Source organism: Abrus precatorius, unplaced genomic scaffold (assembly GCF_003935025.1).
Source record: "Abrus precatorius isolate BTA unplaced genomic scaffold, Abrus_2018 Scaffold5, whole genome shotgun sequence".
Taxonomy (NCBI): domain Eukaryota; kingdom Viridiplantae; phylum Streptophyta; class Magnoliopsida; order Fabales; family Fabaceae; genus Abrus; species Abrus precatorius.
Genome location: NW_020874395.1, coordinates 4,385,594 through 4,412,411, shown reverse-complemented (window position 1 = coordinate 4,412,411; position 26,818 = coordinate 4,385,594). Strand labels below are relative to the sequence as shown.

Sequence of the window (26,818 nt, the reverse complement as noted above, 5' to 3'; positions counted from 1 at the left end):
GAGACCTCATGATTGCATCTCAGTGCTATTACATGCTTAAGTTGTTTTGAATTTATTTTATCTTTAATTATGAGAATATTACTATTTTTTAATAATATTTGTATAAAAAATGATGAAATAATAAATAAAATAATGAAAATAAATTTTCTGGTTTTTATAGTTTCATTCTTCAAGTGAAACAAAGTAGAGATAAAGTCACAATTTGTAATTAAAAATAAAAAAATAAAAAATAAAAAATAAAAAAATAAAAAAATAAAAAAATTGATTTTTTTTAAAAAAAAAATCAAACAGTCTCTTGTTTTCTTATAGCCCTGTACTCTATTAGGCTTAACTTACGCCACTGTTTAAGTCAATTTTATAAGAAGATTTTATAGAAAAAAAAAGTATAAAAAATAAATATTTTTTATAAATTAAATTAACTTATATTTCTCCATTTTTTGAATTTCTTTTGTTTCATTTTTAAAAAATTTTTAAAAATTTATTTTTAATTTTTTTAAAATTATTTATTTTTATACTTCTTTTTCTATAAAATTTTTTCTACAAATTCACTTAAACATAATCAATCATAATTGTGATTGTATATGTGCTTGTTCTTAAGTTAGGTATCTTGATAATAAAATTGGGTTCGTGATGTTCTGAGACAAATCCAAACTTTTTAGATTTTTCTTTAATTCTTTGCATTTCTTAAAAATACAATCTCGTACAAATAATTTAGAATTTTAGAATAATTATTCACTGAATAATTAAATATTAGGATATATACTAATAAAATTATATCAATGTAAGTTATATTAACTTTTAATAATTATAATTTTTTATTAATCTAATGGTGAATTATAATTATATATTATTTAAAATATTTGTTTTAAATTTAAAAAAATTATAAAAGCTTTAAATAACAAAAAATTAATCATGAATAATGTAAAAACTTTAAATCAAAGAATACTAAAGAGGTACTGTTTTCCTAGTTTGCCTTGTCAATTCTAAACGTTGCAGGTGTATGGTGCCTCCACAGGGGTGAATATAATGTAATTGTAATCTCTCTCAATCCATTGACCGGAGACTTTTTCTGTGGGTCAACGACTTATAAAATAAAATAAAATAAAAATATTAAAATGATATAATTTTTAAAATATTAAAATAAAGTATAAAAAATTGATTTAAATTAAGATAAATCACATTTAATATTGTTTCTTAAATACTCTCGTATAAAAGATAATATAATTATTTAAGAAATAAAAATATTTTTTTATATATAAATCAATTGAAGTTGATTATAAAAAATAAATTTAATTATACATGTAATTCCTTAGATAGAAGGATGTGAATCTGCTCGAGTTAATGCGAGAACTGGATGCGACAAGCTTAAACAAAAATGGATTTACTTAAATGAAAATGTAGAAAATAATAATTTTTTTTAATACAAAATTAGCTTAAGCAAATTTTATTGGCTTGAGCGAATTTTATAAATTGTTTAAGTGAATTATTTTGGTTTAAGCAAAACTTGTACAGGATATGTAAGCTAGCTGTGAGGAAATATATGACTAAGGATAAATACAGATAAGAAGAGCCGTGACATAGGAGTGGTGGTAGAGGGTGAGAAGTATGAAGAGTTGGATACGAAAAAAAAAAATATAAGTATAAAGTAATGTGAGAGTAGAAAAAAGAAAACAAGAGTTGGGCATGAAGTAGAGAAAAGAGAAAATTGGTGATGAAAGGAAAAAGAAAGTTGAATATAAATGTTAAAATGAATTGAATATAGAAGTTGAGAAAAAAGTATTAGACATGAGAAAAAAAAAGATTGAAAGAAAAAAAATATAAAATTCACTTAAGTTAAAATAATTCTCTTAATAACTTCTAATTTGATAAATCACAAAAAATAAATATACTAATAAAAGTTATAAATTCAATAAAAAAAAGAATCTATAATATTATAGCTATTCAACAATTCTCATTTTTTATACTTTTTCTTAGCTGCTTGACTTAGATATTTAGTTTATCATTAGGTATTAGCACTATAACTTTTAATTTAAATAATTTTAATTTTAATTAATTCGTAATTGAGAGATTTATTTAAACAAAAAATTATTTTTAAATTAAAATAATTTACTTAAACATAAATTACTTGAGTAAATAAAATTTACTTAATCTAATATTATATAAAAAAAATTTGATTATTTTTTACATTTTGACTTGAGCTCATTTTTTTTTCATTTTCAGATTAATTGGGCAGATCAGCCTCTTGCATAAACATGGGGTGGGTACAGTCAAAAAAGAATATATGACAAGTGGAAGCAAATTAAACGTTTTTTTTTTTTTTTTTTTCATTTTTTAGACAAACCAGACAACGTCGTATATCTTCACTATATATTGAATCCACGTCCCATTGTAGTCTTCCTCTCTCCTTCCTCGTAGCTACCAGCTCCCTGTATTCTTCCTTTTTCAGGATTCTCTCCCAAGGTTTCTCCCTCTCTCTAGAATGTTCTTGTTATAGATCTGACTCAGTTCCCATCATCATCGTTTTCTTCAAATTTTAGCAAAGATGTCTTCTTGCTTTTGATTATCAAACATGACATGTTTCATAGCACAGATCTGCCCTAATGTTAATCTACCTTTGTTTTCTTGCCTTTTTTTTAACTGTTTGTTATAAAAATTGTTTTTTTTCTGTGGTAATTGAAGATTTGTTTGAAATTTCCCTTCTTGGGTTCTGGGTCTTGTTGCTTTTTGAAAATGGAGAAATTGATGTTTTTGGGGGTTAACTTGAATGAAAAATTGTTTTTTTTTGGGGTGTGTAGTCAAGGGTCTTAGTGACCGGGAAAAAAATTTGAGGACTTTCAAGGTTTGAGCTCAGATCTGGTGTTGATTTGTGAAAATTACCTGTAGGATTTGGAAAATTATGGAAGGGTGAAATGGGTTGTGGAATTTCTTTGCAAAGTTGTGTTGTCTGTTGAGGGTGAATGGATCTCTTTGCAATTGGTGTTGGATTGTAGCAAATTTTGAGAATATGCTCTTAATTTCTTTGTGAATAACAAAGTTCCATTATCACATACATGTGACCTTTTTCTAGGGTGAACGGATCTGTTTGCAAATTGGAGTTGGCGTGTGTTACAATTTTTTAGAATATATGCTGTCAAAGCATAATATATGTGACATTCTGAGTATCAGCTTGTGAAATTTTGTCTTTGTAGGCGTTCTTCTGTGGAATAAAACCGTTGTTGAAGATGAACTGTTATAGTCTTCAGCAGAACGCCTTTGCAGCCTGTGAAGAGATGAGAGGTTCTGTGAACTTGGCCGATCAGAAGGAGCCTGTCATATGCCCTAAGCCGCGCCGAGTCGGGGTGTTATCTAACACGCCTGCGAGGCCCTTAAGATGGCATTTCAAGTAATTATTTGAATCCATGGCTTCCTTTTTGAGTTTTGATGATATTATTTTGTTTTGGAAGCATTTGAAGATCTGATCTGTTGTGTGTTTCCCTTATTTTTTTTTGTAGTCAACAGGCTGAGGGTTCTGATTCAAAAGCTGGGGCAGAGCTACTAGACATTATGTTCAAAAAGGTAAATCATGTCATGACTTTATTACTAATCTTCTGATTTATGTTTAGACCTAGGAACATAAAATGTCTTTGTATCCTAGTAATTTGTAATTTTTTTGGTATAATGTATGATTTGTTTCTCTAAGGTATACAATGTTTTGATCTAGTTGAACCTTGTATAGTGGTTTCGATGTGGAAATGCTGAAATTTCCATGAACATGGATCCAACATAGAAGTTACTTACAACTAGTAGCTTTGAAGTTAACATGAATTCATACCCATTCAAACGTGAATCCAAACATGCTAATAGTCTTGTATGAAGAATTGGTTATGATTGAGGCATCATTTTAATAAATTTCAAACTGAGATTTTGGTGTAGTGGATGTTTTCTAACTTATCTAACATTGACTTCTCAATTGGTATCTTGATTTCAACAGGAGAGTCATGGAGATGAATTTGCAAATCAGGTAGCCTCATCTCCTCCATTTTTTTGTGGGTCTCCTCCGGTCCGAGCTGCAAATCCCTTGGTCCAGGATGCTCGATTTGGAGACGAAAAGCAGATTCCGACATTGACAGTTTCATCGCCATCAGGTTTACTGTCTCCGTCGTCAGCATCACGCAAAGGGGGATGTGTTAGGATGAGTTTTGGACTTAAACCGGCTGCAGTTAGAGTAGAAGGATTTGATTGTCTTGGCAGGGATCGCCAGAATTCTAGGATCCCTGCTGTTGCTTAAACTCCAATCAGAAAAGTGTACATAGAGGAAGCTAAGTGAGACGACCAGTTATAAAAATGACTTGACATAACTAGGAAGAAAAATCTTTGAGTAGTTTAAGGAAAATGCTGAAAAAGCAAACCTTGTGTTCTTGAGAAGGTTTGATATGTAAAAAGCATGTTCTTTTTGTAATATAAGGAGGTTTGTTCTGAGTGTCTTCTAATTTTTTTAGGTCATCACCTCGAGAATGTCCTGTATAGAGAGTTGGTGATTTTGCTTATCATCCTTGTAAATATGTTTATCTAAATTTCAAAGTATTTGTATTTAATGAAATTAAACTGGTATTTCTAATGAGAAATGCCATTTGTTTGCCCCCTTATTCTAAGTTTATGTTTATTTTTTTACCTTTGATTTATTAAAAAAGGCTATTTTTATTGTTAGGTCTTCTTTTAAAATTTTATTTTAAGGAGAAAATACTTAAAATAAGTTGGGTCAAATACTATTTTAATTAGATATCAGTCGTAGCAGAAGATTGTAATGTTAATATTCGCATTAAAAAGAATTAGTAATAGGAATGCTAGTAAAACATTTGTAACAATTTTTTTTTGTTTTTGTTATTAGATTATATTTTTAAAATGTTTTACTTTTTCTAAAAATCAATTTTTAGAAGGTTGAAATGTGTTAAAGAATGTAATTAAAGAAATATGTCATTATTGGATCGTTATTTATATTTTCTTGTGTTAATTATTAAATATAAATTGCTCAAAATATATTATATTTGCGTTGACAAGGGAGTTCTAGTTGATGGTGGTGAATTTGATGCCTTTTTTCTGTGGTGACTGAAAAAAATGCCATTTTTTTAATAGCTAATACGATTTTTTTGATCTCATATGTTTAATAGCTGAATTTAAGCATATAAAAATGACAAATCCTTATTTAAAAAAGTTAATATAAATATATAATTTTTTATTATTTAAAAATATTTAAACACATTTCTAAGGAAGAGAAGCTTTCACTTCATTTTTTAATGATAATTTGTTGCTGACTCATCTGAACGATTGTTTGTAAGTCAACCACAAATTTCGACTATTGCTGAAACATTGAGCAATGTTTGTTGCTGTTTTTGTTAAATCACAATCTAACTTCACTTTTCTTAGTTATTATTTGCTTTGTACCCCACGAGAGAGGTAACATGTCTCTTCTAGTATGGTAATTGATGCAGATATGTTCTTACCCATTAATATTATCCATTTAGTTAATGAAACGTGACTCACTTAAAGGCTATTCTACACTTTAAGAAAATTATTATAATATAAAATATACATTTTTTAAAATTTATTTTTGGCCCATTTGATAGTTGGCAGTAATTTGATTTTCAACATGCATGCATGCATTTCATTTCAATTTGTTGTCAACGATCATTTTCTTAATTTTAAACTCTTGATTATATTGTATCAGGGCAATTTATTTAGATGGAGAGTTGACTTATTGTATATTTTGTATTGAAAAGTTGTCTTATTTCACTTAAAATAAAATTACTGATTCATTTAATTTTAAAAAAAAATTTAAGTTAAAAAGTTAACTTGATTCAATCTAGGAGTTATACTACTTCATACAAATTGATTATCAATATGTAAATTAAAGGATGTATCATCGAGTGAAAGGACATTACTGTTTACATATAAATAGATATAAATTTATATGTTATGTTTAGTGGTGAAGATAGAAATGACTCTTATAAGATATCAAGTGAAATATTGTGAGTATTTATTAAATAACTACTACTTAAAATGACGTGACTTTTTATAACATGATATCAATTAAATTAACCTAACTTTTTATAAATGGACAAAATATTTATAATTTATAAATAGGGTCATTCTTTGATAATACACTTTAAATTTTTTTTTTTTAAATTCATTCACAAATTTATTTGCTTTTATCTTTCAATGACACGAGATAAAAATAAAATTATTATGTAAATATCATTATTTTCATGGCCTGAGTTTTTGAGAATATGAACCCATACTCAACCATTTTCATTGTATCATGAACAAAAAATTATCATTGATCCAAATTGCCCTAAAGTTTTGTTATTAGTAGGTGTGATTTAAGCTTACAAGAAAAATACTAATCTAAGTTTTGAAACATTGTGTACATTTTTTTTTTAAAATTCATTCTTCTCGTCTACTCTTTAAACGTCCATTTTCACCAATAATGACTCAAAAACCTATAGTATAGATTCGTTTACACTTTTTTGACTCAATTATTTTGTGAATCATGCCCATAAATCAAAGGCAAGAATGTTATTAGAAAATTAAGCATAAAAGAGAATTGAATGTGAAATTTGTAAGATTTGACAAAAATTTGTTAATTAAAATTAAAAAAATTGTTTAATAATTTACTCTTTAAAACTAATTTATAGGAGTAAGATACCCTTATATAAAAATTTTAGCTATATTCTTAATCAACGTGGACATCTTATCAAATGTTGATCCATGTTCAATCCATGCCCTTATATAACACTTTTTTAACAAATAACAAAAGCTTGTAAAAGAGATGTCATATAGATGGATTTGTTTATGAGTTATGACTCGTGCGACCTGTGTCTTAATCAAAATGATTTGTGAAATTTACTAATAAATATACAAAAGATGGTAATACTAAAAAAAAAAAAAAACACAAAGTGAATTTACAAATTAAGCACACTACGTCAAAAAAGACAAATTTTGATGCTCAAAAGTTAGCAATTTTGTTCAATGTGACATGATTTATTGTAGTTACAGTGTCAACGGATTTCTTTTATCAAGATCTATAAAGATTTGATCAAATGAAATTATCTTTAACATTGACCAATTTTATGATATCATCACTGAATAGGCATCGATGCGTTGTCAAAATGAATTGACAAGATCCTTCTTTTTTACAACGTCATTAATTTTAATAAAAAATTATCAAGAAGAAACCAATTTGACGATGATAACAAATAGTGATAGTTACAAATGATGATTATAGTAACATGGTGGAGGAAACAGTGATGAAAAAAAAGAGTCATTAGATCTAAATGTAATATTTAAAAATGTAGAGATTAATTTTAAAAATCCTAAAATTGAGAACAAGTAAAAAATCTGGGAGTACAGACATTCACAAACATAATGAGTGCAGGTTAGAATGACCCCATTATTTCAAGGAGAGGGGACAAAAGTAGAGATATTATTTAAGCAAATTAAAGTGACTTGGAACAAGTAATATGTGAGCATAAAATGATTGATGGGTGGATTGTACAATCAAGGTCAATTTGATCTTTTCTTTTCTTTTGATGTTTAATGATAGGAAATTGATATCAATGAAGTAGATGGAATGGGCAAGTTTGAAGAATCTAGTTCTCCAGTTTCATTAAGATTCTTCTTCTTCTTATTTTTCATTATCTAATGGATTATTTGAGATTCTAAGTAAAATTTAAACGATGGATTAAACTCTTTTGAAATAAAAAACATCTAAAATAAGAAAGTGATGCTTTATCTGTTCTTTATTTAAATTAGAATACTTTATAAATATAGCTAATCATGAATCAAATTTGATAAACTAGTACTTTTTCACTTGACAGATACTCTTCAGAGGGGATACCTTCTAATGAAGTCCAAAAAAATATTTTCTTTCTTCCAAATATCTAATTAATGACCATGGAAATAATAGCCTAAAAAAATAAACAGAATTTCTTAAGGTCTATAAAAGGACAAGATTTATTTTGTTCAACATAAAAAAGGAAAAGATTAAATACATAAATTACAATCCCATTCCACACACACTGAAAAAAAGAAAAAATCATCTCTAGGCCCATGCATGCTATTGGGGACTTTGAGATCCAGTCAACCCTAAAAACCTATACAAATGATAAGCCTGGTTGGCCTTCATAACATGGCAAGGCCCACGAGAGAGACACATCTTTGAAAGACAACATTGCCATTGATTGATATTGATACATTGTTTGAACATCACATTGGTCTTCATTTTCTCCACTTCCCTTGTTTTCACCTGCGCCACACTTTTTAAGCCTGCAGCTGAGCCTAACACATACAATTCAGTCCTTATCTTATTGCCCTAACAATAATGGTCCCTTTTGTTTTGTTTTGGTCCCATCACAAGCAAGTGGCTATGCCTTGCTTCCCTGATCTTTGATTTGTTTATTTTCTTTCTTGTGCAGGAGCTGCAGAAATTCTTAAGTACACATAGAGACCACACTTAGTTGAGTACAAAGGATCGGAAAGTACTGCACTTATTCCACTAAAAACATAATCCTTAGATATAATTGGTAGATAATAAAATCCCATGTTGATAGGTTAGTAACAAGTTAAATGATATATAAGTGAGAAAGTCACGAGTTTAATTAGTTCAAGACACTTTAGATAAATAGCCGAATTAAACTTAAACACACTTTCTTTCACACTCTTGAATGGGGCTTGCACACAAATTTTGATTGTTTTAGATTTTTTTTAAAAAAAATTTCACTTATGTGAAGGAGAAAGAGAGAGAGAGAAATTATGTGAAGGTGTATGAATATTGTTACTGTTACAAAGATAAAGAATCTAAGTTTTGTCCCATATAAATATCTCACCCTTAAGAGTACACTTAGGTAATAAGTTTTCCTTTGGCACACACCAAAAGCAAATTGAGAGAGACTCAAGCCCCTTAACATAACATTTCTCATATAAGCACTTAGGCAATGTACTCTCAGGTTGAAGCACTGAGTATTTACTCCATACTGAAAGCTATTTTCATATTTAATTTATGAAGTATTTTCTGTAGCTTAAACTTATAAAATCTACGATATATGAACCTATAATAGGTTGAGAGAAAAACAACAAATTGCTAGTATGTTGTTATCTGTTTAGAATCTTTTTATAGCTAGCTATTGAACCTTCCACTCACAAAATGTAATGGAAACAACCAAGCAAATAAAAATCATATCACGTTACTCATTCCTCAACCTCAGATATGCTATGAAATTGACTTGTTTTTGTTTTCCGTTTTGGCTATGACAGAGTCACAATGCCTGGACTCATCAGTTAGTATAGACCGCACAATTATATGGTACTTATCCTATCAAAATAACAATTTTTAAATCCCTTTTCTTCCCAAAATTTTGGAAAAATTTAAAACTTCTTTGAAAACTTTTGAAAACAAGTGTGCTGATATGTCATAGAACTTATTTGAAAACTTTTGAAAGAAAAAAGAATATCGTGTCAGAGAAGTTAGAACGGATGAGACATTTTAAAGCATTATTGTATTTTATTTTTGAAATCTTGATGGAATAGTAAGGTTGTTATGACTTCTGAGGAGATAAGGTTATATCCATATAACTCTTCCAAGTTGTAATATTAAAAAAAATCTCTTTACTTGTTTTTTATTTTTTTTTGCATTTAACATACCTTACTACAATGGAAGGCAATTATAGCTTGTCCTATATAATATTCCATTTTCAAGATTATATTTCCATGTATATACTATATAACAAAGGAATGTCTATTGTCTGTGTCATTCAGATTTAGTTAAAATTTATAAAACTTTTCTAAATTATTAAAACTCTTTAAATAGGAATGACAATATAAATACATAAGAGTTGTAATAGATCCTCCTGCATCTAAGGATAATGGAAAGGAACGAAACTATATTATTGATTTTTTGTGTCAGTATGTCTGTGACCAATGAAATAAAGAAAATACAAATGAATATTTGAAAAAAAAATCCTACTGACTTGTATATTCATATCCACTAAGATTGTGGACTTTGTCATGTTTGAGATGCATGGTGTGGTCGTGTGAGTAAAGGAGGTGAGGTGAGGTGAAACTTCTTATCTGTTTCTTTATCTTAAAATAACCTTGTTCACAGATGTTGCTATCACTAGTGGGTCCAGTGTTAATGCAACCTAAAGGGTATCGAAATTCAATCACTAGTCATAATTCAGAACCGCTAAATGATATATCAATTGCTAATCCATGACTACCAACAAATTGAAAACAAAACATATGAGATTCATCTTCAGATTAATTGTTTAGCTAAGGATCAGATTCTGACTATTCTAGAAAAATTGTACTTTTGGGTAACACTAGAGATGACCAATCCGATTGTGCTTGATTTTGTGCCATTTCCAAATTATGATTTGTAAATTGCAGTGAGGAGAGTGAGAAATGGCATAAATAAAATGGTTGTGTTCCTTAGTGGTTATTCCTTGGAAAGTAATGTTCATGAAGCCAGCAAAACTTTGAATTTGCTTCCTCTTTCTTTGCACATACCAACCCTTAAGTCTTGCATATATTAATCGTTAATGTTTTATGGAGTGTAGTTTTTTTTTTTAATTTTTTTTTATGTTTTGTTATTTAGAATTAAAAGAATGGTAATGAAGAGGTGTCCCATTAAAAAATAACAAAGGTTTTGTACTATTAAGGCAAGCTAAGCTATATACTATACAAGTATCTGAGTTTCCAAACTTGGGTTTGGAAGTTCAGTTGTTTCCTGACATTAGTACAAGTTATTACTTAGATTCATAACAAACTTACCCTTAGTTAAACTTTGAAGCGGTTTGTTTTCAAATTAAGTTATGATTATGAACTTCCTTTCTTGAAGGGATCTAATTATATGAACATTTATACATCAAATGTGTGGCAAAGTAAAGGCCAAACTCAACTATGCTGTGGACTTGAATAACACAACATAATGAGTTCATATATTAACCATCATTTAGTGACACAAATAAGTTCAATTTAGTGAAGAATTCAATTGCAACCCAGTAGAGGGAAATCCAAGGACAGGGGGTTGTTGAAGTGATTTGGAAACAAAGCAACAACAACAACTTATTCATTAGTTCTCATCCATTCATTTCCATTGGAAATCCGAAAACAGAAACCAAAAATACAGGATGATGAAATCTCCAAAAGCAAAAACAAATGGGAAATTGGTTTAAGTACAAACAAAGTGAGGTGGCTACAAATGATTTGCAAATCTTTTCTTCATCAAATTTAGTAGCCTGCTGGCTTGTAGGCAATGAAGCTGATGCACTGCACTTGGCGAACATTGTCGAATCCGATGATTCGGATGAATCCATTGGGGTACGCCTTCTTAGCCTCATCAAGCTCCTTCAACACTTGAACAGAGTCAGTGCAGCCAAACATAGGCAGCTTCCACATGGTCCAGTAGCGTCCATCATAGTATCCAGGTGACCTGTGGTTCTCACGGTACACAAATCCGTGCTATAAACAACACACACACACACACACCCCAAATGAAACAAACAGATCAACCATCAACATTCATAACCATGTGCTTCTTGGAAAACATTTCAATTTTGCAAAATAATCACTTCAAAACAATTGTTTCTATACAATAAGTTGAACCAGTGTGCTTAGAAACACGTTTAAGAATCTTTAATCGCGAAACCAACACAAAAGTTACAACTATTGGTGTTGAAGTAATTCATGACTATTAAAACATGAAATCAAACACATTCTAACACTAGTGAAAACTAAGAATTTAACCAAAAGGGTAAGCAAGTAAATTGACCTCCAACTCGAATTCCAAGCAAGGAACCCATCCCTTCCTAAGAAGGTAATCTATTTCCTTTGCCAATTGTTCTTGAGTGAGGGGTGGCAGGTAGGAGAGAGTCTCGAACTTCTTCTTGCCTTGTGTAGGCCACACCTAGTGATTTGCATAAAAATTGAGTGAAGGGGTTAGCAAACTTGTACTTGTGCACATTTAGCAATGACTAACTAACATGTTAAGTAACCTTATGGTACATAAATTATGTGTAACATACATGAATTTTAATTTAAAAATATTGATGCATATTTTGTATATGGTGTTTGTCTTAATTACCTGCATGCATTGCACTCTTCCACCATTGCTTGCAATAGAGGTAATGTCATTGTTGGCCTTTCTGGCACCTGGGAAACCAGCCATGGACTTGAGGCCAGAGAATGGAGCCACCATGCTAGCCTGTGCCGGAGAGGCACGGTTAACGGTGGTAACAGCTGGGGAAGAGATCATTGAGGAGGCCATTTCTTTCTCCCTTTCTTCTTCTTGTGCTTCTGTTGCTAGATTGCAAAGCTTCTTCTCATACTTGGTATATATAATGGTTTGATTTGTGCATTACTAATCCAATGGTGTGGAATAGAGGGGATTGGTTGCTCACAAATTAGAACCATTGGATTGTAAAAGTGATGACATTACAACATATTGGCCACACGAGAGAGAAAAATTTTGAATGGTAGCCTTATCGTTTGGTACCATTATGAAGTGCCACGTGGAAGAAACTCCATTATCTTATCTCTTCCTTGGAGGAACGTAAATGTGTGATGGTGGTGGAATTGATATTATTTGTGAGTGGTTTGCCTCATGCCCCCATTCCATATTGGCCTAACACATATTTTTGTGACCATAATTTCTCATGTATGAGTTAAGTGAACACCCTTTGTCCCTTTTCTATAGTAATACTTTAAATAATATATTTTAGAGGTAAAGGTGAATTTTTATGGGAAAAAATCAAGAGAACCATAACAACTGACACTCTTATCCCTTTTGTTGGGTAGCTGAAAATATGGTTCTCTCTTTACCATTACATTGGTAAATCCTTCTAGTAATACTCAATTTTCAGTGGAGTAATTTTTTTATGCTAGATTTGTTTAGAAGTTACAGTGGCAAGGTAGATAAGCAAAATGTGTATATGGCATGCAAGGGGTGGTAGGGAGGGTGATGGGGCTTATCATGCTAGGTTGATTAATGGCCAAGCATACATTTTCAAAAATAAGATCCACAAATGGCTTTTGTCATCAGTAAATCGATGCACTCAACCAAACGATGCAACAACCTTATCTTAAAAGTGCATTGCATGAGATAACAATTATAAAGCACAAAATTAGAAGTCATGCATTAATCAACGAGTGCAAAGAGTGCTACTCTCATTATTTAATCTGACATACATATGAGAATATCCACTGCCAACAAAAGAAATAGGCAATAGGTTTTTTGTGTGGAAGTTCGTGACTGAAAAAGTGTTAGTGTTTAGATGAAATTGCAAAGTTTCTCAGTTTGGTATAGCATTTTGGTTTCAAGATGTTAGTTCCAGATTATTCTTTATCGGATATTTTCAAATCCTTGCATGGTTGAATGTTACTCTTTCTTCTGATCCACAACTTTGTCTGTTTGTGGGGATTTTCCTTCATTCATATCCCCTCAAAACGAAAACAAATATCTACATGATTTTACTACTATTTCACATTGGTTAGTGGTTAAAAACTAAAACCAAGTTCTAAAGGAAAAAGGAAGGCAACAGAGAATATATAAAAAGGAACCATTGAGCTTCTGAGATGAATGACATGAATAAGATATCAATCCTATAACTTTTTCAAATTTACTCACACGCACACCAACCATATGAATCCTTCAATGTTGGACCCAATCTCTATCTCTTTTAAACATTCTCCATTTTTTCAAATCATATACCCAATACACTCCCTTCCTCTGGAATTTGGGAATAAAATCAGCACTTCAGTTATCCACTCTATGTAATGAAGCAAATAATGTTCACTCTTACAAATTATAAATAACTCTCCTTTATAGCTACTAATTCATCTTTAGCATCTAAAATTTTAGGTGGAAGAACCTTGAAGCTATGTACCACATTCAACATTTTATTTTGTTAATGAGACTCATAACATTGCTTCGCCTTTAAGAGCCAACATTTATGGCAGCTTTTACTCAATCAACATTGAACTTATGGTAACCCTTTTCTCCTTTTATAGCTTTATTCATCCATTGGTTTTTCACACATTACACCTTAATCCAATGTAACTCATTTTGTAGCCCAACTCTCAATAAAAGAAATATCAATTATTATAACTTCAGTACACGAGGAAACATTACTTCAAAAAATTAATTTTCATTACAGTTCAATGACTTCAGCACTACATTGATCTTCTTATTCTAATTAACGACTCGTAGCATTTTATTTTCTGCTTCAGCTTAGGGCAACTTTACTGGTGCAACCGTGTCTCTTTTATATTAGTAAACAAAAAATAATTAGAGTTCATGTTTTTCATTTTAAAACGTTGTTTCTACAATATACAACATCTTACACAGGGACAACATTTTGCAAAATTTGAGATGGGTAACTCAATTTGGTACCCCAATAAAGTTGTTCTAAGTAACATATGTAATGTTGAAGAGAGCATAAAATGAAATCCTAAGCAGAACATAACAAGCGATAAGTAGTGGGGAATGCTATATAAAGAAAAGCACAGAGGTTGTCGAATCATTAGACTTGAACCGTTTAAGCATGAATACTTGTATTTTAAGAGGAAGGTCAACAACACAATTTCTAAGAGTATGTTTAGAAGATAATTTTGAAAGAAAAAGAAGGAAAAAATATAGTTTTAATTTTAAATTAAAATAATTATATACATTATTTATGATGATAATTGTATAATAAATATATTAAATTTATGTTGATATATTAATTTATATCTTTTATTTGAAAAATATTAATTTTAAATATACTTATTTAAAATATAAAATTTGTTTTTCTCTCTCCTCTCCTCAAACTCTCTCTTATTAAAAAAATTCTAAAAATATTAAATTAAAAGTTAGAGAATAAAACTCATATCATTTTTATAATTTTTAATAAATTTTAGTTAATAATAAAAAATATATTAAAAAATGAATTGGTCCACTTTCTTTTTATTTAAAGTATCAGTAATAAATTATTTTTTAACAGTTACAGCTCTCTGACACTCATACAACTCATGTCATATATTATTCCAAGTTCTTGGTGAGTTAAGACACATAAATAACCCTTTTATATAACTTTTTGTTCACTCAAAACTTCTAAAAATAGTCAGTTTATCAACTTTGACAATTTTTTTTTATAAACATATAAATTTCATTAATTAAGTACTAGGGTGCTTAACCCAATCTATAAATATTAAGTATCATATAATAAATCTCATAGAACAACTTAAAACAAATAATCTCTCTTAAGCCTAATCTTCTCCTATGCAATAAAAAATAAACTATCATCCAAAGTAATAGTTTTCAGTCATCTTGTAAGAAAGAGCAAGTTTAGACTAAGAAGGGTTTAGAGTACTAAATAAGGAATGAGAAACATAATATTTTAGCACGAGTTGTGAGTGCTTGTTATGTTTTCAATTTAATCACTTTTAATACTTTCAGGGCTTCCAATTTATAATTAGAAAAAATAATTTTATTCTAATGCTTTTAAATGAACCACAATGTCAAATTTCAGATAAACAGTTAACTTTCTACTATTTTTTACCTAGAAACAACTCAGAAAAATCAATAGTGTTTTGTATTAAAAAAATATTATGAATATAATGGATGATTCAATTAAGTTGAAATGTTCTTTCAAATAGACTTTATAAAATTACAATTTATGAATAAATGTACAGTATTCTTTATTTTCTTTTTACAAAAAATAAAAATAAAAATACAATCTATTATTCTTCAAAATATGATTTAATTCCTTTTTAATAAAATTAGCTTTAGAAAAGAAAAAAAATTATGGATCACGTGTCACATAAACACGTGGACTTTAGCAAGTTAATTGTGTCAATACGGTGAATAGGTTATTTTGTTAGTTGGATGCTTTAAGAATATTAGTATTATGAAAAAACATTTAATTATTTAAATCTGAACAGACATCCCATTGAAGAATTGTAAACGAGTTGATAAACATTTAATTTCTTTTGATTCTCTAAGGAGACTATCAGTGATCATTTTGGCAGAGTATTATAAGCTTTGATAGATAAGACATTTTTGAAACAACATGATGGAACACATGTTCCTCCAAAGATTCTTAACAATAATTGGTTCTACCGATATTTTTTTAAGGTAAAGATAAACTTTGGACTTATATTTTTATCATTAATAAGTTGATGTCATACATGTGCTTAGTTAAATAAAAGAATGTGAAGACTATATGGGAGCTAGCAACTACTTGTACCCATGTGCATGTTAAAGTTCCAATGTTTGTCCTAGGTATTGCGGTGGGAAGTCTATCCTACACAAAACGTATGAGTTGCATGCTTTTTATACTTTAAATTGAAATGTGAATATTCTCTTTAAATTTCAATTTCAGTAGTTTCTGAAAAGTTCTAAAAAATATTTGTAAGTTTCTAGATTTTCGAAATTAATAATATTTTAGAAATTTATGAAAAAGAATAATATTTTAGAATAATAAAAAAGCTTGTCTCAGCAAATCTTATAAATTTAGGTTATTTTAGTTTTTATTCTACTTGTTTTCTTTAATGAGTATAACATTGTTTAATGTTTTAACAATTAATCTCAACTTGCATTAAATTATTTTACATTTTTATTAAAAATGTAGTCAATCCATACGTTGAATATTTAACTTTTTCTTCAAAATGCCTTCTAATAAAAGGATTAAAGCAAATATTTTATAACGTGATGACAATGTGTTGACAAATCTTAATAGTCATGTTGTTGTTGATGGCATAAAACACGTATATGAGTGATGTAGTAATGCTGTAATGTTCTATAATATTTCTTTAATTATAATAAAATTAATTTTATATTTAATGTTAAAATAAAAGAATAATATACCACCAAATACGTAGTGGTTCTATTGAGTTTGAACAAAGAAAAAATATTGTCACAATCAGTCGGTCACAATGGTACGGTAAAAACTGTGTTTAAGAAAAATATCTTTCAAAAATACAAATATTTTTTTAAAAATTAGAGGAGTCGCCACCAAAGTTTATTTTAAGAAAACTTTAAAAAAACTTTAAAATAATATGATCTTTGAAATAAATAATGAGTTTGGGAGTCATTTATATGTAGGGAAGATATTAACACCCTACAACGTCCGTTTAAAAACTGTTACCTAAAATTAATTGTGCAAATTCATTTTAATTTTGAAAAATATTTATTTAACTCCAAAACATTAATTATTTTTATTTTTAAAAAAAATATTTATTAAAATGTTAACTCGGTATCTTAAAAAAAAGAAAAATTTATTTTGAAAATTATTTTGACTTGAAAGGTCTACTTCCCGCTTTTACGTATCCCCAAGTGCAATAAAGAACTCAAAATCACATAGTTCTATCTAAAAATTATAAAGTTAGTTGATTAAAATTAAGTTTAGTAAAAAAAATTATTTTGAAATTAAAATTATTTTCATAAAATTATAATGTTTAGGATACAAGATAACGCGATTATACATGTACCATATGAGAAACAATACTGACGCTGAAGGAAGATCACACAATTATATTACAAATTGTTAAAAATATTTTATTTGCAAATGAAATATTTTAATTTTGATTATGATTAATGTTGAAAGAAAATTTAAGATAGCAGAAACTATACATAAATCTCTTATAATTTATTAGACAATTGAAGGCAACGTAAATCACACATTGATGTTACAAAATTTGTATAATAAAATAAAGAGATGATTGGTTATTTAATTTATTAAAATTAGAAATATGACTTAAGAAAATTTAAAATATTAAATTAATTCTATTTATTGAAAATAATAAATATATTTGAATTGATTGAAAAAATTATTTAATAAAAAAAAATTAAAACTTGGTTTGATAAATATACATTGCATAGAACCCAAGGTAAAATTGGTAAATAAAAGTCTTTACGATTTAAAGCGTATAAAGGTAGAGATGCTACACAATAACACTATAAATCGCGACATTAATATGATGAAAATATTATAGATGATCGATTTTAATTAATAAAAATAATAATGATAAAGTTGATTACTTCAGAAATCGGATAAAATTTTTAATACATTAATATTGTGTATTTATAGCGACCTTCAATTTCAAAAACTTTTCTCCCTTTTTTCTCTAGATTTTACTTGTGTATTTATAGTGACCTTCAATTTCATGTTTTACGGTTTCATAAAATGCCAAATCTCTGAGCTTTTTCCTTTTTTATGCTTAAAATTAATTTTTGATATTGGGGTATAAGCACTGTATAGTGTAAGCTTCTGTTTCAGGGAATCACTCATTTTTTTAAAAATTTTCTATTTTTCTGTAAAATAATTATGTTTATTTTTATAATTTTTTAGAAAATTTGGAAGCAATCCCTGGGAGAAAAAAATTGATATTCACAGTTGTCCTTCTTTACTTAGTTCACATCAATTAGAGACATTTTGAAATTAGAATTGATGAGAACTGAGTAAAGAAATGAATCAATTTTTGTCTAGAAGAAGCAAAGTGCAAAAGGAATGTAAAGACAGATATAGTGAATACCTAACTGTCACACGAAGCTGTAATTTATGGCAATTTGCGTTAAACAAAATTTTGAACTGACATTGAACTTTGACTAAAATCAATGGTTGACATATAGATACTGGGCTTAGGTTTTGACAATAAAACAGAAATGAGTCAGGTTATGGATTTTGACAAAAAGATAAAAGGTGTGAGTCAAGTTCTGGGCTATGGAAGAGAAATAAAATGTATCAGTCAGGTTGTAGGCTTTGACAGAAAATTGTGTTTGAGCTTTGACTAAAAGGTAAAAGGTGCTAGTCAAATTTTGGGTTTTGACGAAAAAGTTAAATGTGCCAGTTTGGTTTTGCACTTTGACAAAAAAAATGAAATGTCTCAGGTAGATTCTGGGTTTTGATAGAAAAGTTAAATGTGCCAGTTTGGTTTTGCACTTTGACAAAAAGTGAAATGTGCCAGGTAGGTTCTGGGATTTGACAAAAAAGTGAAATGTGTCACATAGATTCTGGGTTTTGACAAAAAAGTGAAATGTGTCAGGTAGGTTCTGGGCTTCAAAAAAAAAAGTGAAATGTGTCAAGTAAGTTCTGGGCTTCGACAAAAAGTTAAATGTGTTAATTTGGTTCTGGGCTTTGACATAAGGTAAAACGTGCCAGTCAAGTGCTGGACTTTGAAAAAAAATGAAATGTGTCAGTCAGGTTCTAGGTTTTGAAAGAAAAGTGAAAGGTGTCAGTCACGTTTTGAACTTTGACAGAAAAGTAAAATGTGTTAGTCAAGTTCTGAGCTTTAAGAAAAAAATAAATGTGCTAGTTAGTTTTTGAGCTTTGAGAGAAAAGTGAACTGTGCTAGTCAGGTTCTGAACTTTGACAAAAAATGTAAAGAGACTTAGACAAGAAAGGTAAAGAAAGTTGATCAAGATCTGGATTGCAAAAGAAAATAAAAAAGATAGTCAGACTCTGGAATTTAACGATAAAAGTAAGACAGAAAAATAAAGAGATCAGTCATCTTCTAAATTCTGTTGGAAGGTAAAGTACCAAGTCAGATAATGAATTTAAATTAAACTTCAAAGGGTGACAATGGATAAAAACAAATACATGCTAATGTAACGATGTGATTGCACAAACTGGATGAATGTTAACACTTGAAATGAAGTTATTGCATGATCAAGTCAAACGCTCTGATGAGATATTAAATCAAAATAAACTTTTTTTTTCGAAGATTTTAATTTTTCAACCTTATCAGAACATGCATCTCAAGGTTCATGAATGAGTAAGCTCTTCGGTCAGTATCAATTCTTTCATGAAATATGAGCTGGGTGAGACATCAATCAATATAGACTACCATTTATTTTTGAATTGTCATAAGGAGTCAACTTCTTCTGTCATACTGAACTTATTAGGTGCGAATACCAATTTTTCTTTTTTTACCTCACAGGGATTACCTCCAAAATTAAAAAAATAAAATAAAATCATTTTACAGAAAAATGGAAATTTTTGAAAAAACAAGTTTAGCTCACGGAAATGGAAACCTACAGTATACAAGCTCGTACCCTTACATCAAAAACTGATTTAAGCATGAAAAAGGAAAAACTCAAGATTTTGGCGTTTTGTAAAAACCCTAAACAAACCCAATATAAAATCTCAAGTACGACATCTGAGAGAGGGGAGTTTTTCTTTTTCTCGGGGAAAGAAAGCCAAAAATTTCAGAAGAAGAGCAAAAGGGTGAGCTTTCGGAAACAAAAATTGAAAGAGCAGAAAAAATAACAAACAGAGAAGATTTGAGGAAAGATTTGGAGAAGAAGAAGAAGATTTTTTTGAAGACAAAAAACGAATAAAAGAACAAGAAGATATCAGAAATAAGCAAGAAGAAGCAAAAAAAAAATTCATTACCAGTTCTAGGTATTTCTTTTTTGTCTTATTACTTTGTCTATCATCAAATACCTCTGTAAGACAACGGACGACGAAAATAAAATGTTTTAGAGAGAGTTGGGTGAATGAGAAACAAAAGCAAGATAACGAAAATGCAATCTGAAATTCTGAACAATATTTTTAACTTTTGTTGCTATAAATTTTTTTAATAGAATATGATACTTTTGATGCAATGTAATTGGATTGGACTTTAGAGCACGGAACCATAGCACCCTACTATCCTGCAGTGTCGGCCTAAGTCTTTTTTTTTCTCTCTTTTTTTCTTTCCTTTTTCTTTATTCTTTTAATTTTTTTTCTTTCTTCAATCTAAAATATTTTGTTTCTTTATACTTAGTTACGTTACATCTCTGCAGCATTTATTTTAATTTATTTTCTGTTTTTTTCTTTTATATATATATATATTTTAATCTTAAATGTTTTATTTTCTCTTTCTCATCCATTATGATATTTTGTTTTATGTTTCTTTTTTTTCTTTTTTTGTTTTTCTTTTTTTTCTGGCTATTTAAAAAATGAAATTTATTATTTTTATTATTTGTATCTCAGATTATATTTTAATTAATTTATCTTAAATTATATGCTTTATTCATTTATTTTATTTTATTTTTACTATTCTTTTAAAATTAATGCTATTAATTTTATTTTATTGTAAAATTAACAATAAAATTTTCCTTAATTTTTTATATTATCTCATTGTTCATACTTTAATTATTATGTTAATTATTTTTCCTTTGAAATTGTTATTTTTTTATTTTTGTACATTTGTAGAATATAAATGGTGACTTAATTTTATATTTATGATTTTTTTATATATTATAAATTTTTTATATATATAATCAATAAACAAATAAATAATATAATTGCATCAATTTATAATATTAACGTGTAGCTTCTCTACCGCCGTATGTTATAAATTAACAAAGTTTATGTGTGCCTACGTTACCGAGACTTTAGGCAATATTAATTTATCATATGTTATTAAAATTTAATTATCTTAATAATCAATCAAAATCTATTCTCTATAATTACTATTTTACTAATCAATCAATTTAAATAGAATTTATTTTATTAATACAATGATTTATAATGCTAATGTGTAGCGACTCTACCTTTATGCATTATAAATTATTAGAACCTATGTGTACCGACGTTACCCTAGGTTCTATACAACATAAATTTATCAAACAAATTTTTTTTATTTAATATTTTTTAATCAATTTAAATTTATTTATTCATTTCATTAAATGAAATTAATTTCATATTTTAAAATTTCTTGAATCATAATTCTAATTTTGATAAATTAAATAACAAATCATTTCTCCATTTTTATTATATTACAATTTTTTATAACATCGATGTGCGATTTACATTGCCTTCAATTGTCTAAAAATTATAAGAGATTAACATATAGCTTACGCTATCTTTAATTCTCTTTCAACATTGATCATAATCAAAATTCAAATTCAAATACTTGATTTACGAATAAAATATTTTTAACGATTTGCAATATAGTTGTGTGATCTTCCTTCACTTTCTGTATTGTTTCTTGTAAGGTACATGTATAACTGCGTTATCTTGTATTCTAAATATTAATAATTTTACAAAATAATTTTAATTTCAAAATAAATTTTCTTTTACTAAACCTAATTTTAATCAAATAATTTCATAATTTTTAGATAGAACTACGTGGCTTTGAGTTCCCCATTGCACTCGGGGATATGTAGGAGCGGGAACCGGACTCGTCAAGTCAAAATAATTTTCAAAAATAATTTTTTCTTCTTCTTTTAAGATATCAAGTTATCAAGTGGTGCCACATAGGAGGACTCTTTTAAAGGTGTTAAATGAGGCTCATGTCAGCCATGATATCACTACAAAAAAATTTGGAGGCATTGTTGATAATATTTTTTCAACCAATTATCTCACCTTTACTGACGATGAGATACCTGCCAAAGGAATAAGGCACAATAAAGCACTACATATTTTTGTGAAATGTCGAGACCACATTATCGCTATAGTGCTTATTGATAACGAGTCTTCTCTGAATGTGATGCCAAAAGTAACATTGTCAAAATTACCTTGTGATAGGTTGTATATGAAGCCTAGTGTCATGATAGTAAGGGCCTTTGATGGAACAAGGAAGGAGGTCATTGGAGAAATTGAAATTTCAATCCAAATTGGTCCTTGTACTTTTCAAATTTTGTTTCAAGTAATGGATATTGCACCAGCTTATAGTTGTCTTTTGGGAAGGCCTTGGATTCATTCTGCTGGAGTTATACCATCCACATTGCATCAGAAATTGAAGTTTATCATTGATAATAAGTTGGTGATTGTCTCTGGTGAAGAAGATGTGTTGGTGACTAAGCCTTTGTCCACTCCTTACGTTGAAGCTGCTGAAGAAGCTCTAGAGACCTCTTTTCAGGCTTTAGAGATTGTAAATGCTACTTATGTTGGAGAGGGAGCCCCAATCGTAAAGCTTCAATTGTCTAATACATCCATAATGACTGCTAAAGTCATGCTTGACGGAGGTTGTCAGTATGGATATGTGTTAGGACAAACCATCACGAAAGCAACAAACTGGTTACAACTCCATGAGAATAAAGATAGATTTGGGTTGGGATACACGCCCACTAAAGCTGATAAGAGGAGAGTCATGGAGGAAAAGAAAGAAAGAAGATTAGCCAGGTTGGAAGGTAGGGAGCCTAAGACTGAAGGGGTCCCCATTTGTGGTCTTTTGAATAGCTTCTATAGTGCTGGATTTGAGTTTGAAGACTCAATGGCTGCTGCTGATGTGGATGCACTTGAAGAAGAGGTTGTGGACCTAGTTCGCACTTATCCGTCGAACACAGAAGTTGGCAATTGAGAGATCATCGAGTTACCTGTGATTTTTAATAGGTATTCAAAGTAATCATTGAAGCTAATCCTATTGTTTTGTCCCAAAGTTTTAGGATATCATTACTTTTTGAAAAAAAACTGATATATGTTTTCTTTTTGTAATTTAAAATATCAGTTTGTTTTGTAAGTTGGGACACATGTTTCCTTTTAAGTATATTTAAATGAAATGTAATTTGAATTCTCAGTAATCTTTCATATCTTTTTTTATTTATCATTTGAATCTTATCGTTTATTTTCTTTTTGTCTCAATTCTCACACAATGCAGATCCGAAAATGACATGTCTGAAAGTAACAGTGCTAATATCTCATCCACTAATTTTGATTGTCCTATTAATCAAGCTGTCGAAGATGATAGTGACGGTGATTTATCCTCAGAATTTCTAAGATTGGTTGATCAAGAAGTGAAAGAGATCCAACCTCATGACGAACCCAGTGAGACGATTAATTTGGGGACTGAAAATGATAAGAAAGAAATCAAAATAGGTACCCTCATGAAAAAACAAGAGCGCGACAAGTTGATTAAACTCTTACATGATTATAGTGATGTGTTTTGCATGGTCTTCTCAAGATATGCCAGGCCTAGATGTGGATATAGTCGAGTATAAATTGCCGCTGAAGCCAGAGTGTTTCCTAGTTAAACAAAAATTAAGGAGAATAAGACCTAAGATGTCATTGAAAATTAGGGAGGAGGTTAAGAAGCAATTTGATGCGGGTTTCCTTGCTGTTGCAAAATACCCCCATGGGTGGCCAACATTGTGCCAGTTCCTAAGAAAGATGGGAATGTTTGAATGTGTGTTGACTATCGAGATCTAAATAGAGCCAGCCCTAAAGACGATTTTCCATTGCCTCACATTGATGTGCTAGTAGATAATACAACTCAACATTCATTCTTCTCTTTCTTGGATGGTTACTCGAGTTACAATTAGATCAAAATGGCTAAAGAGGATATGGAAAAAACCACATTCATTACACCTTGGGGCACCTTTTGCTACAAGGTCATGCCTTTCGGCTTGAAAAAATGCTGGGGCAACATATCAAAGGGTGATGGTGACATTATTTCATGATATGATGCATAAGGAGGTTGAAGTTTATGTGGATGATATTATTGCCAAATCAATGACTGAAGATGACCATGTTGTAAATTTACACAAATTGTTTGAACGGTTGAGGAAATTCAAATTGCGATTGAACCTTGCTAAATGTACCTTTGGGGTGAAATCAAGCAAGTTGTTGGGATTAATAGTCAATCAAAAGGGAATAGAGGTTGATCCTGACAAGGTAAAAGCAATCATTGAAATGTCATCGCCTCGCACTAAAAAAGAGGTCCGCAGATTTTTGGAGAGATTGAATTATATTGCCCGATTCATATGCCAACTAACTGCCACTTGTGAACCAATTTTTAAGTTGCTACGAAAAAATTAGCCAGTGGAACGGAATGGAGATTGTCAAGAAGCGTTTGAGAAGATAAAGCAGTATTTACAAAATCCCCCGATACTAGTGCCTCCAGTGCCAGGGAGACCGCTCATTATGTATTTGACAGTGTTAGAAGGATTCATGGAATGTGATTTAGGTCAACATGATGAATCGGGTCGGAAAGAGCATGCCATTTATTATTTGAGCAAGAAATTCACTGATTATAAAGCTAGATACTCTTTGTTGGAGCGAACCTGTTATGCCTTGGCTTGGGCAGCTCGCAGGTTAAGGCAATACATGTTGAGTCACACGACTTGGTTGGTGTAAAAAATGGACCCAATCAAATACATCTTTGAGAAACCAGCCCTTACTGGAAGGATTTCTCGTTGGCAGGTCCTATTGTCAGAATATGATATTGTGTATGTTACTCAAAAAGCAATCAAAGGCAGTGCTCTCGCAGATTTCCTAGCTCATCAACCGGTGAATAATTATCAGTCAATACAGTATGAATTTCTTTATAAAAATATAATGGTGTTGTTTAATGAGAAAGAATCTTCAGCAAAAGACGAATGGGTCATGATGTTTGATGGTGCTTCTAATGCACTCAGACACGGAATTGGTGCTATATTGATTTTCCTAGAGAAGCAATATATCCCGATCACAGCTAAATTATCATTCGATTGTACGAATAATGCAGCTAGATATGAAGCATGTGCTATGGAAATTCAAGCAGCTATAGAGTCTAAGATCAAAATTCTTAAGGTGTATAGTGACTCAGCCTTGGTCATCCACCAGCTGAAAGGTGAATGGGAGACTCGAGATGCCAAATTGATCCCTTATTAGGCCTATATCAGAGAATTAGTAGAGTATTTCGATGAAATTACTTTCCAGCATATTCCTCATGAGGAGAATCAATTGGCTAATGCTTTAGCCACTTTATCATCAATGTTTGTAGTGAGTAAAAAAGAAGACATGTCGTTCATAAAGATGTAACAACTTGATCATCCTGCTTATTGTCAAATGATTGAAAAAGAATCTGATGGTAAACCTTGGTATCACGACATTAAAAATTTCCTAAAACACCAATAATATCCATTAAATGCTGCTGAAAATGAAAAAAGGACGTTGAGGAGGTTAGCAATGAGTTTCTTTTTGAATGAAGATGTGCTCTACAAAAGGAATCATGATATGATTTTTCTTAGATGTGTGGATGCTTTAGAAGCATGAAAGATCATGGAAGAGATTCATGAGGGTTCATTTGGGACTCATGCCAATGGACATGCTATGGCAAAGAAGATTCTACAAGCTAGATATTATTGGTTGACAATGGAGGCCGATTGCTTTCGTTATGTGAAGACATGTTATAAATGCCAGACATATGCTGACAATATTAATGTTCCCCCAACAAATTTGAATGTCTTATCATCGCCTTGGCCTTTTTCAATGTGGGGAATTGATGTTATTGGACCCATTGAACCTAAAGCCTCTAATGGTCACCGCTTCATTTTATTTGCTATTGACTATTTCATAAAATGGGTTGAGGCTGCCTCGTATGCTAGTGTGACCCAAAATGTGGTGGTGAGATTCATTAAAAAGGATTTAATCTGTCGGTATGGCCTCCCAAGCAAGTTGATAACATACAATGGCACTAATTTGAACAACAAAATGATGAAAGAATTGTGTGACAATTTCAAGATTTGACATCATAATTCCTCTCCCTATCGCCCAAAGATGAATGGAGCAGTTGAAGCAGCCAATAAAAATATTAAGAAGATCATCCAAAAGATGGTAGTAACATACAGAGATTGGCATGAAATGCTGCCATTTGCCTTACATGGATACTAAACTTCAGTTCGTACTTCAACTGGGGCAACTCCATACTCTTTGGTATATGGAATAGAAGCAGTACTTCCTATTGAAGTTGAAATTCCTTCTTTAAGAGTAATAATGGAGACCAAGTTAGAGGAAGCAGAATGGGTACAATCTCGTTTTGATCAATTAAATCTCATTGAAGGGAAACGGTTAAATGCGTTATGTTATGGTCAACTATACGAGGGGAGGATGAAGAAGGCTTT

At 30.0% G+C, this 26,818-nt stretch overlaps 3 protein-coding genes across 6 annotated transcripts; 2 read left to right on the top strand and 1 right to left on the bottom strand.

Annotated features, from left to right (window-relative positions):
• The first annotated feature begins 2,385 nt into the window (after nt 1-2,385).
• On the top strand, nt 2,386-4,615 carry LOC113867480. Its single transcript, XM_027502840.1, has 4 exons — nt 2,386-2,460; nt 3,189-3,382; nt 3,492-3,555; nt 3,971-4,615. The coding sequence occupies exons 2-4, from the start codon at nt 3,222-3,224 to the stop codon at nt 4,265-4,267; spliced, it is 522 nt and encodes a 173-aa protein (XP_027358641.1). The 5' UTR covers nt 2,386-2,460; nt 3,189-3,221; the 3' UTR covers nt 4,268-4,615.
• A 6,382-nt stretch (nt 4,616-10,997) lies between these two features.
• LOC113868182 (ribulose bisphosphate carboxylase small chain, chloroplastic) lies at nt 10,998-12,477 on the bottom strand. 4 transcript variants are annotated; one of them, XM_027503784.1, is made up of 3 exons: nt 12,116-12,477; nt 11,804-11,938; nt 10,998-11,493 (listed from the first exon to the last, which is right to left on the bottom strand). In XM_027503784.1, the coding sequence occupies exons 1-3, from the start codon at nt 12,296-12,298 to the stop codon at nt 11,263-11,265; spliced, it is 549 nt and encodes a 182-aa protein (XP_027359585.1). In that variant the 5' UTR covers nt 12,299-12,477; the 3' UTR covers nt 10,998-11,262. The 4 variants fall into 4 exon arrangements, with proteins under 4 accessions (XP_027359585.1, XP_027359586.1, XP_027359587.1 ...); XM_027503785.1 differs by having other exon boundaries at nt 11,792-11,938; nt 12,116-12,351; XM_027503786.1 differs by having other exon boundaries at nt 10,998-11,472; nt 12,116-12,351.
• Nucleotides 12,478-25,073: 12,596 nt separating this feature from the next.
• Nucleotides 25,074-25,586, top strand: LOC113866531. Its single transcript, XM_027501360.1, has one exon. The coding sequence runs from the start codon at nt 25,074-25,076 to the stop codon at nt 25,584-25,586; it is 513 nt and encodes a 170-aa protein (XP_027357161.1).
• Nucleotides 25,587-26,818: the final 1,232 nt, after the last annotated feature.

Bases quoted from the DNA above. Each gene is read 5' to 3' on its own strand.
- LOC113867480 (XM_027502840.1), top strand. From the start codon at position 3,222: ATGAACTGTTATAGTCTTCAGCAGAACGCCTTTGCAGCCTGTGAAGAG. The intron at 3,383-3,491 runs GTAATTATTTGA...TTTTTTTTGTAG, and splicing joins CCCTTAAGATGGCATTTCAA to TCAACAGGCTGAGGGTTCTG. The intron at 3,556-3,970 runs GTAAATCATGTC...TGATTTCAACAG, and splicing joins TAGACATTATGTTCAAAAAG to GAGAGTCATGGAGATGAATT.
- LOC113868182 (XM_027503785.1), bottom strand. From the start codon at position 12,298: ATGGCCTCCTCAATGATCTCTTCCCCAGCTGTTACCACCGTTAACCGT. The intron at 11,939-12,115 runs GTAATTAAGACA...GCAAATCACTAG, and splicing joins GAAGAGTGCAATGCATGCAG to GTGTGGCCTACACAAGGCAA. The intron at 11,494-11,791 runs GCTTACCCTTTT...TGTTGTTTATAG, and splicing joins AGTTGGAGGTCAATTTACTT to CACGGATTTGTGTACCGTGA.
- LOC113866531 (XM_027501360.1), top strand. From the start codon at position 25,074: ATGGACCCAATCAAATACATCTTTGAGAAACCAGCCCTTACTGGAAGG.